Raw genomic sequence first — 15176 nt, 5'->3', positions numbered from 1 at the left:
CTTTGCATGCATAAGTGAAACGTTTTATGTTGTAATAACATTCTTTGTTTAGTTAAGATGAGGGTGTTTTTATTTTATTTTATTTGTTCTTAGTATTAATCAACCTTCTTTCCTTAGAGTGCGGAGATCGATTCTGATGACACTGGAGGCAGTGCTGCTCAGAAGCAAAAAATCTCTTTTCTTGAAAATAATCTTGAACAGCTCACTAAAGTCCATAAACAGGTAAAAAAAAAAAAAAAATATATATATATATATATATATATATATATATATATATATATATATATAGTGATTGTTGCAAGAATTAAAAAATTGAGAAGTGGCAATTTTTTAATTGTTCATTCTCGGAACCATTCCATTATCGCTAATTATTTGTATGGAAGTTAATATTTTTAACAGCCCTTTATTAAAGTCCAATGAAAACCTTTTTGGGATTTCAAATCTGTCAGTTTTCTTAGTTTAATCAAAGTAATTAAAATACCTCTGAAAGAAGTCTTTGCATATGAGATCTTTGTTTAATCTCTTCCCACTCCCTTCACCCATTTTCCCTCTGAGAATCGTCAGTCTGTTTTCATTTCCATGCCTCTGATTCTATTTTATTCATCATTTTCTGTTCATTAGGTTTCTTATTTATTTTTATTTTTAGATTCAATTGTTAATAGGTATGTATTTATTGCCATTTTATTGTTCATGTTCCTAATCTTTTTCTTCTTCTTAAAGAAACCCTTCAACATTTCATATAATACTGGTTTGGTGGTGGTGATAAACTCCTTTGCTTTTACTTGTCAGTGAAGCTCCTTATCTGATCTTTAGTTCTAAATGATAGCTTTGCTGGGTAGAGTAATCTTGGTTCTTGCTTTTCATCACTTAGAATATTTCTTGCCACTTCCTTCTGGCCTGCATCATTTCTATTGAGAAATCAGCTGACTGTCGTACGGGCACTCCCTTATAGGTAACTAACTGCTTTTCTCCTGCTTCTTTTAAGATTCTCTCTTTGTCTTTAGCCCTTGGCATTTTAATTGTGATGTGTCTTGGTGTGGTCCTCTGGGTTCCCCTTGTTTGGGACTCTCTTTGCTTCCTGGACTTGTAAGTCTATTTTTTTCACCAGGTAGGGGAAGTTTTCTGTCATTATTTCTTCAAATAGGTTTTTATTATCTTGATCACTCTCTTCTCCTTGTGGCACCCCTATAATTTGATATGCTTGAAGTTGTCCCAGAGGCTCCTTACACTATCTTTATATTTTTGGATTTTTTTCTTTTTTGTTCTTCTGATTTAGATGTTTTTTGCTTCCTCATATTCCAAATCATTGATTTGATTCTTGGAATTCTCTGCTCTACTGTTGAATCCCTGAAATTATTCTTTATTTCTTTTAGTGTATGCTTAATTTCTGACTGGTCCTTTTCCATGTTTTTTTTTGCATTCTTATTAATATCCTTGAAAGTCTCACTAAATCCCTGGAAGGTCTCATGAAGATCACTTTATAACTGATTTTGAACTCTGTGTCTAATAATTTGCTTTCTTCCATTTCTTTCATTTGTGACATGATTCTTTGTCTTCTTATTTTGGCTACTTCCCTGTGTTTGTCTCCATATATTGGGTAGAGCAGCTATGTCTCCTGAAGTTGGTAGAGTGGCCTTGTGTAGTAGGTGTCTCGTAGTACCCAGCTGGTCACTCTAGGAGCACTCGTGTGTGGACTGTATACACAGTCTTGTAGTTGAGTGCTGTTGGTGTCACTGAGAGGAATTGACCTCCAGACCAATTGGCTGTGAGGACTAGCTGTGACTGCAGTGGGAGAGTTGCTATACAGGAAACACCCCTAAGGAGCAGGACTTGCATCAGTAGGGCTATGGTGTTCACTGAGTCTGTCCCTTGAGTGTGTCACTTGTGGATGTATAGAGTATAGTCTGAAGCTGTCCACTGGGTGCACTGGCTCTAAGGCCTCCAGGGAGGTGCAAAGTCACCCACTGCCCAATGCCACCTGGCAGAAACTACAGAGAGATCTGCAGGTGGCTTGCTATTTGTATTGGGCTTGGAAGTGTGAGGCGAGGCCCAGCTGTGAAGCAAGGTAGACTGGTGCTGGTGCAAGATCTTGGGCCTTTTATTGATAGGTTTGGGGCACACTGACACCAGCTGCAGCTTGTTTGAGAGATTTTAGCAAAGTCTGAAGCCTGAGCCAGGACAGGCCATCATATGAAAAAGCTGCTGCAAACAGCTTGGCTGGTCTGTAAATTGTACAGGTTGGGGTCATAGAATCATAGTGTGGAGCAAGCAGTGTGCTCTAGGTTGATAGGAACTCAGATATGTTTGCCAGACAGCCCTGAGACAGGATAGATATCAGCATAGGAATAGTTACCTCTATCTGATAGAAAGCTGGCCCCAAGTTCCTGTCCTAATGCCAGACAATCCAGTTCCACCCCATATTTGTCTAGGTCCCTCAATGCCCTCTGGCGCTGTAGCTCAGAGAAAGCAAGTCCAAGTATGCTCCTCTTGGGCCCTTTAAGAGGGACACATGGGTCTCTGGCAGCCTGCATGTCCCTCAGGCACAATCCTTATTGGTTTTTACAACCTGAAGTTATGGGGACTTCTTTTCCTATCTCTGAGACCTTGGACTGGGGTCTGGTGTGGGGCTGGGACCCATTGCTCCTCATGGCAGTCCCACAGGGACAATTTCCCCCTGGGTTAAAAAGTTGAGGGGGGGGGCACACGTGGGTATCAGACCAATCCATTCTGAGCCTGCCTCACGAGCAGTCTCAACATGCTTTCTTCTTTACTTCTGTAGTTGTAGGACTTCCAGTCAGCTATCAGGCAGTTCTGAATGATGCTTGTTCTGTATTTTAGTTATAATTTTAATGTGGTTTTGAGACGTGGCAAGTACTAGCATTTACCTGTACCGCCATCTTGTTTCTCCTGAACTGCATATTTTCTTAATCATCATCTTATAGCTAGAATCCTAACCTTATTTATGTACCTTTAGTTGGTACGTGATAATGCTGATCTGCGCTGTGAACTTCCTAAGTTGGAAAAGCGACTGAGAGCCACAGCTGAGAGAGTGAAAGCTCTGGAGTCAGCACTGAAAGAAGCCAAAGAAAATGCATCTCGTGATCGCAAACGCTATCAGCAAGAAGTAGATCGTATAAAGGAAGCAGTCAGGTCAAAGAATATGGCCAGAAGAGGGCATTCTGCACAAATTGGTTAGTAGAACACATGAAAACCTTACGTGTTGTAGTGGTGGTATTTGTCTTTTTATTTTCTTACTTTCCAAAGGGTGGCATTGTTAGGAAAGCAGCACGGAGTTGAGTAATAATCACTTTAAGACAGTGGTCGGCAAACTCATTAGTCAACAGAGCCAAATTTTTTAAACTTAAACTTTTTCTAACTCCACTTCTTCAAAATAGACTCGCCCTGGCAGTGGTATTTTGTGGAAGAGCCACACTCACGAGCCGCAGTTTGCCGACCATGGCATTAAGAGAACAAGAATATAAATAAGAACTAGACATGCAAGCAAGAATGGTCAGGGGTAGGAAATAAACTATAGAGCAATGTTATTAAAGCAAAAATAAAAAAAAAGGCAAAAAAGTAAGTTGTGCTCCCCTAAATGCCTAGCCTTTGAAACTCCTTAAAATGTAGGTTCCTGAAAACTATAGAGTAGAATCTCATCTCCAGGGTGACCTTCCCCTTCTCCCTCTCCTTCCCCAAAGACATGCATCTCCTAAACTCTAAGGGACCCCATGAGGCTTACAACCAGGACAGCAATAGGCAATTTGTCCCAGGCAAACTCCCTGAACCTGTCCCCAAAGGCCCCCTTTCCTCTGGCTTCTTAGTGAGCCAAAGCAGCCCAGCCTGGGCTCATATCTCCACCTAGTTCTTCTCCCTTTATCTTAGGCCCTTCCTTGTTTCACTGTCCCTAACTTTAATAACATACTCTAAAATTAAAAGAAAAGTCATCAGCACTATTTCATGAATAACCATTGATGTAGGAATAAAGTGTTTAAGAGGCTAAGGATTGTGTAGGTCTTGGAGAAAAAGATGTAACTGAAAAGTGAGAGAGAGGAATTTAATGAGAGGAAAAAAGACAGAAAAACAAAATACAAGAATTTGTGCTAAGTAAAGAGAAGAGACCTAAAAAATAGTTACAGGCATGTTTTAAGACTTATTCTAAAGCCAGTTTTTGGTTTTTATATTAGCTAAACCTATTCGTCCTGGGCAACATCCAGCAGCGTCTCCAACTCATCCAAGTGCAATTCGTGGAGGAGGTGCATTTACTCAGAACAGCCAGCCTGTGGTGGTAGTACGAGGTGGAGGAGGCAAACAAGCATAAGCATTATACATTACCTACAGGTTTGTAATTTATATCTGGCTTTTGAATTATAACTATAATAGTGGAAATGTTCAACCATTGATCGTTAAACATTTTTTTTAGGTTCTCACTATTTTTTTTTTTTTTAAATATATTTTATTGATTTTTTACAGAGAGGAAGGGAGAGAGATAGAGAGCTAGAAATGTTGATGAGAGAGAAACATCGACCAGCTGCCTCTTGCACACCCCCCACCGGGGATATGCCCGCAACCAATGTACATGCCCTTGACCGGAATCGAACCCAGGACCTTTCAGTCTGCAGACCGACGCTCTACCGCTGAGCCAAACCGGTTTCAGCAGTTTCACACTATTTTTATATATTTTATTAATTTTGAGAGAAATAGAGGAAAGAGGGAAACATGGATGTGAGCATAAAACAACGATAGGATGTCTCCTGCTTGCAGTCTTACCTCCCCTCCCTCCCCCCCCTCCCCCCCTACACACACACACACGCACACACGCGCGCACGCACACACCCTGAGACCAAGACCACAACCCGGGCATGTGCAGCTTCCTGGTTCATAGATCGACACTCAGTCAATGAGCCATGCCGGCTGGGCCAAATTTGGATCACTTAAAATAGATACTGCTATTAACTGTTTTCTTTTATTTGACATGTAATTTAAGTGTTAATTTTTTCCATTCTTAAAATTTTTTATATATGAAATTTGAAGTATGATTATCTTTTGTATATCCTCTCATTTTTTAGATTATTTTCAGAAGATTCCCAAAAGTGGAATTATAAAAAAAATGTAAACATTTTTAAGGCTCTTGAAAGATTACACCAAGTTGCATATTAGCCAAGGATAGTGTCCATTTTGTTGCTTCTTTGCAGGATTGAGTATTAATAATTTTAATCTTCTGAGGTGATAAACCAACAAGCATTTCATTGGTTGATTAATGCAGTTGGATTTTTTCCCTATATTTACTGTCCACATGTATTTTCTTTCTTATGAATTATTTCTGTGTCATTTTCCATTTACCTATTGAAAGAGATTTTTCAAACAGATGTATAAGTTCTTACGCTTATTTGTTTTTAACTATGTAATACTTGTTACTTCTAGGGGATTAAAGACTATTACAAAGTAGAAAGATAAATATCTCTAGAGATACTACCTAGAGCTTTATTTCATAAGCTTTAAATTAAAAGGTTTAAATTGTTGATAAATACTTACTAACATACTATTCCTAGTCTATATATGCTACTTTGTAACCTGCTTCTTTATCTTTGTAATATATTCTGAACATTTTTTTTTTCCTACAACTTGACTAGTTAATAGCTGCTTGATATTACATCATATGGCAGGAACTCAGATTTTAATTATTTAGGAAGTCCTGGATGTGTAGGTGTTTTGGAAACTAAAGTACTAGATAATTATTAGGCTTAACTTGAGTCTTTTATTTTATTTTTATATATATATATATTTTTTTTTTTTTTATTGATTTTACACAGAGAGGAATTGAGAGGGATAGAGAGTTAGAAACATCAATGAGAGAGAAACATCAACCAGCTGCCTCTTGCACACTCCCTACTGGGGATGTGCCCGCAAACAAGGTACATGCCCTTGACAGGAATCGAACCCAGGACCTTTCAGTCCGCAGGCCGACGCTCTATCCACTGAGCCAAACTGGTCTTGGCGGCTTAACTTGTTTCTGATGAATATTAAAATCTCTATTTTAAACTTTCTTGTTTTTATTTTCACAGTTTGTATAACGTTGGTTCTCAATTTGAATGGAGAATTAAGCAATATTTTGGAGGATTCACATTATAATTTAATTTTTTTGTCCACACCGTATAGGATTTCTAAGATATAAAAACAGCTCAAATGTTGACGTTCAGAGTTTGAATCCTGACTTTTCAGTTTTTATGAACTTTGTTACTTTTTAAATAATTTTTCTCAGTTTGATTCCTTTTAAAATTTGTTAGTATAAAAGTAAATTATGTATTCATGACCTGTTTAATGTATCTTTAAAACATAACATTTTTCTTCATAGCCACAATATTATCACCAAAATATTGTTAATCAACTAGCAACTAAAAATATTTATAATATTTCCTAATACCAATCTATATTCAGATACCTCAATTTTTTAAAATTCTCTAGACAGACAAGTGATTTTCAACCTTTTTTATCCTATGGCACAAATAAAGCTAATTACTAAAATTCTTTGGCAGACCAAAGAATCTATTTTTTGCCAACCTGATAAAAAAAAAAGGTATAATTTTGATTCATTCACACCAGACAGCTATTGCTGTTTATAAATTTGACAATATAAAGGAAAAGAGATCAGTGCCCCTAACTAAAAAGTGATTTCATGTTTTAAAAATTCTTGCTGTGCAGAAGGTACCTGATAGATGTTTCTCTCTCATCAATGTTCCTACCTTCTTCCTGCCTCCCTAAACATCAACAAAAACATATTTTAAAAAACACAACAAGAGTTAAGTTCATATAGCATCTCAGCAACATTATAATGAAACAGTGTTGAAAAAAATGTTATTCAATGTCCTGCTATATTTATTTTTGAGCCCCTTTATTAGTAAAATGAAATTCATTCTTAAGAATTATATAAGTTAAAGTGTAATTAATTACTTACAGGTACTTTTCTAGAAGTGGGAGGTGGGCAAGGAGCTTTTTAAAGTACAAATATAGATGATAGTTTATCCTTTTCTGATATTGTGCTCAGTTTAAAATTCATATGTAAACTTAGATCTCATATCTCATTAGCAGAGAACATATACCATGGCCTTTGTTCAAGATAGCTAGGTTTTAGCTTGAAAGTAATGTTCTAATAAGGCAGTTTAACATACGAGTGAGATAGCTAACGTGAAGTAATTATAAAAGTGTAAAATTTACAGGCTTGTCTCATTGCTGGTCCAAAAGATAGTAGCACTTTTGTTTTTTTAACTGTTAAACCATGAACGGGGAACATATAATTTACTTAAGTGGTAAATGACTGAAAATTTAAAAACTTTATAGAGAAATTTTTTATTTTTTCAATTATCAAGAAAAACATTTTAAAACACTGGGTTTATTTTAGGGGATGATGTCAGTGTATTAATATTACTGATACCTTTACTACCCAGTTTTATATGGCTGGTCTTCTATCTTATGTAATACTTTGAAAGTTGAGTTTTCTTCTAAATACATAGGTAGGTAGTTTAATACAAGGATGCCTTCAGGTAACAACTGATGAAGTTGTTTATTTTACAGACCATATCCCTATCCTTCTACCCCACCCCACCCCACCCCCCTTTTTTTAAATAGCTTCCATGTATATAACATTTCTTGTTAAAGGTCCTTACTTTAAGAAGGTCACTTAACCCTGTCTGCACCTTCCCGTCTTTTAAAAAAAAATAGGTAATTCACGTATCAGCTTACTCATAGCTCTCTTAGGAAGAATGAAAACAAATGAAGGGTGGGGCTAACCTCTCTTTAACCCTTTGCACTCCGCTGTCCCCTCTCAGGGGACATCAGAATTCTAGCATATCACTCGGATGTCCCCTCTCAGGGGCGACATTGCAATTTATTAGTGATTACGGGGAATTGAGTTAATTCAACGCATGTTTCCGCCACAAAGTAGCGTCGAGTAGCTGGTAGCCAATGTCCAGAATGGTTCGGAGTGCAAAGGGTTAAACATTGTGCTGCTCATAAGTAGTTCTACTTAGGAAGTAAATTAAAGGAGAAGTCAAATTATTTATTGTTTTCTTTTAAAATTTTGTGGAATGTGGTCATAGCTATTAGCCAAAATGTTTTTAAACTTCATATATTTTACCTACTTTGTTTCTTTCGTGATTATCTCAAACACAAGTTTTATGCAAATGAAATATTTTTGTTTTCTCCCATTTTCAGGTGTTGAGAGTAATTGAAGTATGAAGATATACTATCAAGCAGAGTCATTCAGTAACTATAAAATTTACCCCTGGGAATTGTAGAATTGCAACTATTTTAAATGTATAAATTATACCTGGCCTCTACAGCTGTTTTCTGCTCACTTTTCTTGTAACTCTGCTGCTTCCCAAAAAAATCTTAGAGTGCAATTTTGGCTTCTTAGGAGGGAAAAATGATAGTTCACAACTATGGCCCTATTTATTACACATTTTGTTTTTTGTGTCTTGCATTTAGTCTTCACTGTGCCAATCTAACTATCATATAGAATTATGCTTTTTGTACTTGTTTCTTTATGTGTGGTTTTTAATCTCAAATTACCTAGCTGCTGTTGCTTTTCTTTTTCTTATTAAAGTGTCTTCCTTATTTTAGGGGAAAATGTAAACACATTTAGATTAAATTTCTTAAATTTTACCACTTACAACACTACATGCCCACATAATATATCAGGTCAATACTACAAATGATTTCAGAGTCAAATTTACTTGTATCTTTTCTGATGTTTGCTTCTTGAAAATTGTTTGAGCACTGAAACCATAAAACTGTCTTAAGTAGCCATTTGAGACTAAGGCTACTTAATTGTTATTTCATGAAATTCTTGCTGCTGAATTTTCTTGAATAGAAATATTTTACAATATCAAAAAACGAATCTGTTTGAAAAAGTTCGGAAAAGGAATTATATTTGCCTTTTTTCCAATTCTATAATCAACATAACTTGATGGAATGAAAATTTCCTGCTTCAGATTTTGGAGGATCCACAGAGTCTGTGGGGATCGGCCATGACCCAACACCCTGAGGCCACAGACAAGTGCACTTACCCCACTGTTGCAGTCCAATGCCCCAGGATGTACAAGCCTGATGCTACCCAGCGATCCTGAACCTGTGCCCTTGATAACTATTCCTCTGACTTGATGGGGCACACCTGGGCCCACCACCATGATCTGACTATCCTGAATGCACCAGCTGGCCATCATGACCCAGCATGCCTAACCCAGTACCCCTTGGACAATCAGCCTTACATCCTTACACCAGGCCACACTGTCATTACCTGGTACCCCTGGAAGACCCGACCCTGCCATGACCCAATATCCCCAGGGTACCTGTCTCTGTGATCCTGTCTCTGTGACCTAACGTGCCTGATCTGGTGCATTAAAAGACTGGACCCACTAAATAGGGAGACAAAGAAATAATTCCCAAGAAAAGGAAGAATCAATACAAAAGGAACTAAATGAAATGGAGGCAAACCATTTATCAGATACAGAGGTCAAGGCAATAGTGAGAAGGGTCCTCAAACAACTTAAAACTTCAAGCAACTTTTAGTGGGAACTTCATAAGCATGAAAAAGTATGCAGAAACCATGAACAAGATTCAATTGAAAATGAACAGTGGCATAGCTAGAAGGAATCAACAGATTAGGAAAAACAGAGGACCAAATAGGCAAATTAGAGACAAGGTGGAAAAAATATCCAAACAGAGTAGCAATTAGAAAATAAAAATAAGGATAATTGAAGGGAGCTTTGGGACACGTAACACTTCCAAGAGCTTTCTTATAAGACTTTGGAATTATCTTAATTCCAAAACCAGAAAAAGACACTACAAAGAAAATTAGTTGGTATCCTTGATGAAAAGACGCTAAAACCATCAACAAAATATTAGCAAATCAGATCCAGCAATATATTAGAAAGACTATACACCATGATCAAGTGAGACTTAATCCAGGGGATGCAGTGCTGGTACAGTACTCACAAATCCATCGATTTGCTATCCTATATAATAAAAGCCTAATATGCAAATCAACCAAACAGCAAAACGACTGGTCAGTCTGATGCACACTGACCACCATGGGGCAGATGCTCAACTCAGGAGCTGCCCTCAGCCCACATGCCCCAGGCCAGCAAAGGCAGGTACCACTGGGGGCTCCTAATCGCCCCACAGATTGGCCTTGATCACCCGCCAGGCCTAAGGACCCTACCCTTGTACAAATTATCCACAAAGTGGGAATAGAAGGATCATACCTCAACATAATAAAGACTGTATATAACACATCTACAGTGAACATCATACTCAATGGGTAAAAATTAAAATCATTTTCCTTAGGAACAAAAATAAGACAGTGATGTCCACTTTCACCACTCTTACTCAATATAGAACTGGAGTCTTAGTCACAGCAGCCACATAGTAAGAAGAAATTAAAAGGCATCCAAATTGGAAAGGTGGAAGTAAAACTCATTATTCACAGATGATATGATATTGTTCATAGAAAATCCTAATGACTCTACCAAAAAACTCAATTTAATCAATAAATTTGGCATTGTAGCAGGATACAAAGTTAACGCCCAGAAATCCATAGCATTTCTTTATTCACCAATAGTGAACTCTCAGAAAGATAAACTAAACAAAAAAAACAAAAACACCCTTTTACCATTGCAACAACAACAAAAAAATTAAGGTACTTAAAAATAAATTTAATCAAGGAGGTAAAAAGGCCTGTATTTGGAAAACTACAGCTTTTGAAAAAAGAGGAAGATATAAACAAGTGTAAGAATGTACTATTCATAGATTGGTAGAATTGAAATGTCTTACTATCCTAAGCAATCTATAAATTCAATGCAATCTATTAAAATAACAGTATAGTTCACAAGACTAGAACAAGCACTCCAGAAATTTATATAGAACCCTAACTAGCCATACCAGTCTTAAGAAAGAACAAATTTGGAGGTATAGTAATACCAGATATCAAGTTATACTACAAAACCGTTGCATTCAAAAGAGTCTTCTACTGGGACTGGAATAGGCATAGATCAATGGAAAAGAACAAAGAACTCAGAAATTGACCAAGCCTTTACATTCAAATAATAGTTGACAAAGGGAGCAAGAGTATACAGTGGAGTAACAATAGTCTTTTCAATAAATGATGCTGGTAAAATTGGGCAGGTACATGCAAAAAAATGAAACTAGACCACCAATTTGCATTATACATAAGAATAAACTCAAAGTGCATAAAGGACTTAAATGTAAGTCGTGAAACCATAAAAATCCTAGTAGAAACCACTGGCAGCAAAACCTCAAGACATCTCTTAATAGCAATATGTTTGCCAATACATCTCCTAGGCAAGGGAAACAAAAGAGAAAATAAACAAATGGTACTACATCAAAATAAAAGGCTTCTGTGCAGCAAAAGAAACCATCAAAAAAATGAAAAGGGATCCCACTGTATGGGAGAACATATTTGCCATTGATACATCTGATAAGGGGTTAATTTCTAAAATATACAAGGAACTCATACAACTCATTTAAAAAAAACAACAAAACTGTCCAATTTAAAAATGGGCCAAGTACCTAAATGGACACTTCTCCAAAGTGGCTACACAGCTGACCAAGAGACATGAAAAAACGTACAGTCACTAATGAGATGCAAATTAAAACTACAATGATGTACCTTCTCACACCTGCCAGAATGGCTACCATTGTTAAGTCAGTAATAAGAGCTGGTGAAAATGTGGAGAAAAAGGAATCCTGGCACATTGCTGGTGGGAATTAAGAGTGGTGCAGCTGCTATTGAAAACTGCAGTTTCCTAAAGTTAAAAATGGAACTACTGTTTGACCCAGTGATTCTAGGAATATACCCTAAGAATCCCAAAGCACCAATCAGGTAGAATATGTGCACCCCTATGTTAATAGCAGCACAACTGACAATAGCTAAGATTGGAAAGGGCCTAGGTGCCAATCAGTAGACAAGTCGATTAAAAAACTGGTACATTTACACAGTGCAAGACTATGCAGTTGTAAAAAGCAAAAATCTATATTACTGTTTGAGACAGCATGAAGGAACCTGAAGATAATTATGCTAAGTAGAAAAAGCCAGTCAGAGAAAGACAAGTACCATATGATCTCACTTGTATGTGGAATTTAATGAACATAATAAACTGATGAATAAAATAGAATCAGATGCATGGAAACTGGAACAGACTAATGAATGTCATAGGGAAAGTTGGAGTGGGGGAGATTATCACCTTGCTTCATTTCACTGAGCCTCGTAGTTAATATGAGATTTGAACAAATAATTTGTCCTCTTATTATAGTGAAATGAATTGAGATATTATATAATTGAATAATTTTATATTGTCTACTGTATTGGCTGATTTAAGTTTATTAGACTGGAAGTTTAGAAAAAAGTGGAAGAACCAGACAAATATATGGTAAGTTTATAAATATGTAGGTAATTTTTGGTCTCAAGTTCTTGAAGTACTTGTAACCTCCTACACTAATTCATACACTATAATTTGTATCTTACTTAGCCTGGAAATAGTAAATTGTTTGCAAGTCACTAATAATCCTCAAATTATTTTGTTAGTTTTATCCCATAATTTTATAATTAGTACTAAATGTAGCTGTTTTTGCCACCCTTTCCTCAGTTGATAAAACTAAGTCAACAGTTTATTTTAGGGAGCTATAAAAGTAATAGGGAAGGAGATTTCAATATTTGCTTCATCAATGGGGTGGTGACTCCCAACTCTTTTAGCAGAAATTTGCCTAGAATGGTGGGGATATAATGTTTTCAGTCAGCAAAGAAACTTGGAAAGTTCTGTGTTAGGATCTCGCTGGCAGAATTTACTTTCTGAAGAAGTTTTATACATAGATATTTATAATAAATTTGGAGCATAGTCAGAAGACTCAGATCATAATTGGCTTATTTTTCTATTTCCTTAACTATTGTAATTTCCACTTTTATATAATTTTGATTTAAAAGGTAAATTTATTTATTTTTTTAAAAGTAAAAAATTTTTGCTGTTGTAGTCTGCATCCTTTAAAGTGATTGTGCTCCTTTTAGGATTGATCAGAAGAAACACTCCAAAAATTGATATGAAACATTGCAGCAAGATTAAAGTAATGCAGTTAACTTTATTTTCAAATGAAAACTTGCTTCTTAGGCAATATTCATTAATGAAGCAGAATTTTTTTCCTCTTTTGTCTGAATATGGGAATTTCATTCTTGTTAGATGTATCACGGGTATTGGAGCTGTGTAACTGAATTGTAGCTAGCATGTGGTTCAGATTATACAATGTTAGGTTTTTAAAAAAAATATCTGAATTTTTTATTTATAATTTCAAACTTTCACAGCAGTGTACAGAGAATTTCATAAATTTGTTTTCAGTGAACTGCTCTTTTTGCTAGGTTATTAGATATAGTGTTTACTCTTATAAATGAAAATTTCTGATTATCTGAAACATTGACACTTCAATTTGCAGTGTTTTGTTTTGTACTCAATATATTAACTTTCCTTTGGTGTTGATAAATGGTTCAGAAGAGTAACTCAGTAAAGTAAAAGTAATATTTATTCATGATAAGCAATTAAATTATTTGCCTAACTTAAGAAAACTACTGTGTGTAACTCAATTTGACACAAGGCGATAAAAGAGTCCGAGTTTACCTGTGGAATATATTGGTTTATTCTCAGTGTTTGAAGATACATTTGAAGATAATTGATTTTGGAAGATGCCATATAATCTTAAATTTTTTTAACCTGCATGCTGTAAATGTGTTTTATGTTTAAATAAAGAGGAAAAGTTTTATGAAATGTAATGACTTCTTTAAAACTTATTTGATGAAGTATTAGGTTGAGTTTTGCCTTTGGTCTTGACAGAATAATGACTAATATGTCATAATTGTATATTTTGTTTCCTAATGTATTACATATTCTTCAGACAGCAAGTACCTTTGGAGTGAAAGTGGGCTAAAAATAGATTAGTTGACATTCTACTTAGGACTTTCAATTTAATCCCAAAATAACCTCTTCAAGATTGTACAGCATGATAGCTGCTTCTCATACTGAAAAACACAAACAGTTAAGGATGGGAAACAATACTGAAAACAAGGAGTGTGCCAGTTACCAATTTGTCTTTTCTCCAAACACACTCTTCATTAATATTATAGGTTGAATTGTATTCCTCCAAACTTCATATGTTAAAAGTCCTAAACCCCAGGACCTTTTTTGGAGTTAGGGTCTTTTCAGAGATCAAGTTGAAGGTAATCAGGGTGGCTCGCCTCATAAAAGAGAGATTTGGACAGAGATACATAAGGAAGATGTGAAGAGGAAAAGGTAGGTCATGGTCTATAAGCCATGAAGAGAGGCCTAATCATTCCCTCACAGTCTTCAGAAGAAGCCCACCTTGCCAACACCCTAAGTTTGGACTTGAGCCTCTAGAACTGAGAGACTATAAATTTATATTTAGTCACCCAATCTGTGGTCCTTTGTTATGATAGCCCTAGCAAACTAATATAATTGCCTGTTATAATGAGCTGGACCCTCTTCAGCATTTCTCCTTTTTTACCTCTGGCATGCTTTGTTTGCTTGGTATTACCATCCAGTTATCAGTGGATAGGGGTGGGCATATCAAGTGGCCCCAATGTATATATTAACTGAGCTCAAAGCCCTGTGATGGTCTCTAAGCAGTAAGTGGATTCCCAAAGTTCTGATTCCCTGGGTGAGACTGATCTGCAGTCTTGTGGAGAGGTACTTCCTGTCCCTCTGTCTTCTGGAGAGGTGTGCCATCCTTGGCCCATCTATATCCCAGTGAGGTATTTTCTCCCCAGTCCTACCTATGGTTCCAGCTACCAGACTCAGCCTGAGAGCACCCCAGAGAGACACTTCATGCTTGCATGGGCACTGCCTCAACTCTAATCCAAGCAACCTATCAAACTTTGCCACCCAGTAGCTGCAGCCACACATTTGTCAATGAGATCCGAGTCCCAGTCATGGGGTGGAGAACTCCCTTCTAAATTTGTGCCACCCTTGGGTACTCTCCCTTAGCCCTAGATTATTCTCTAAAGTTCTCTGTAACCATTTATAGTTACTCCTTGGGCCTTGACTGATACAGAGGGCAAAATGACATTTTATAATCATAATTTTTAGAATCTCTGCTGCCCTATT

At 36.5% G+C, this 15176-nt stretch overlaps 1 protein-coding gene across 2 annotated transcripts in view; it reads left to right on the top strand.

The window, feature by feature from the left end:
• KIF5B (kinesin family member 5B) overlaps nt 1–13828 on the top strand; it is an 83182-nt gene extending 69354 nt beyond the window's left edge. For both annotated transcript variants that reach the window (XM_084875783.1, XM_084875782.1), the window contains exons 23-26: nt 118–222; nt 2975–3191; nt 4185–4338; nt 8209–13828. In XM_084875783.1, coding sequence (XP_084731909.1) covers nt 118–222; nt 2975–3191; nt 4185–4318 — 456 coding nt within the window. In that variant the 3' untranslated portion in view covers nt 4319–4338; nt 8209–13828. The remainder of the gene's footprint in view (nt 1–117; nt 223–2974; nt 3192–4184; nt 4339–8208) is intronic.
• The last annotated feature ends 1348 nt before the right edge of the window (nt 13829–15176 follow it).

This window comes from Pipistrellus hanaki (assembly GCF_964339955.1).
Source record: "Pipistrellus hanaki genome assembly, chromosome: 1".
In the NCBI taxonomy this organism is placed as follows: domain Eukaryota; kingdom Metazoa; phylum Chordata; class Mammalia; order Chiroptera; family Vespertilionidae; genus Pipistrellus; species Pipistrellus hanaki.
This window is presented reverse-complemented; position numbering and strand designations above follow the sequence as displayed.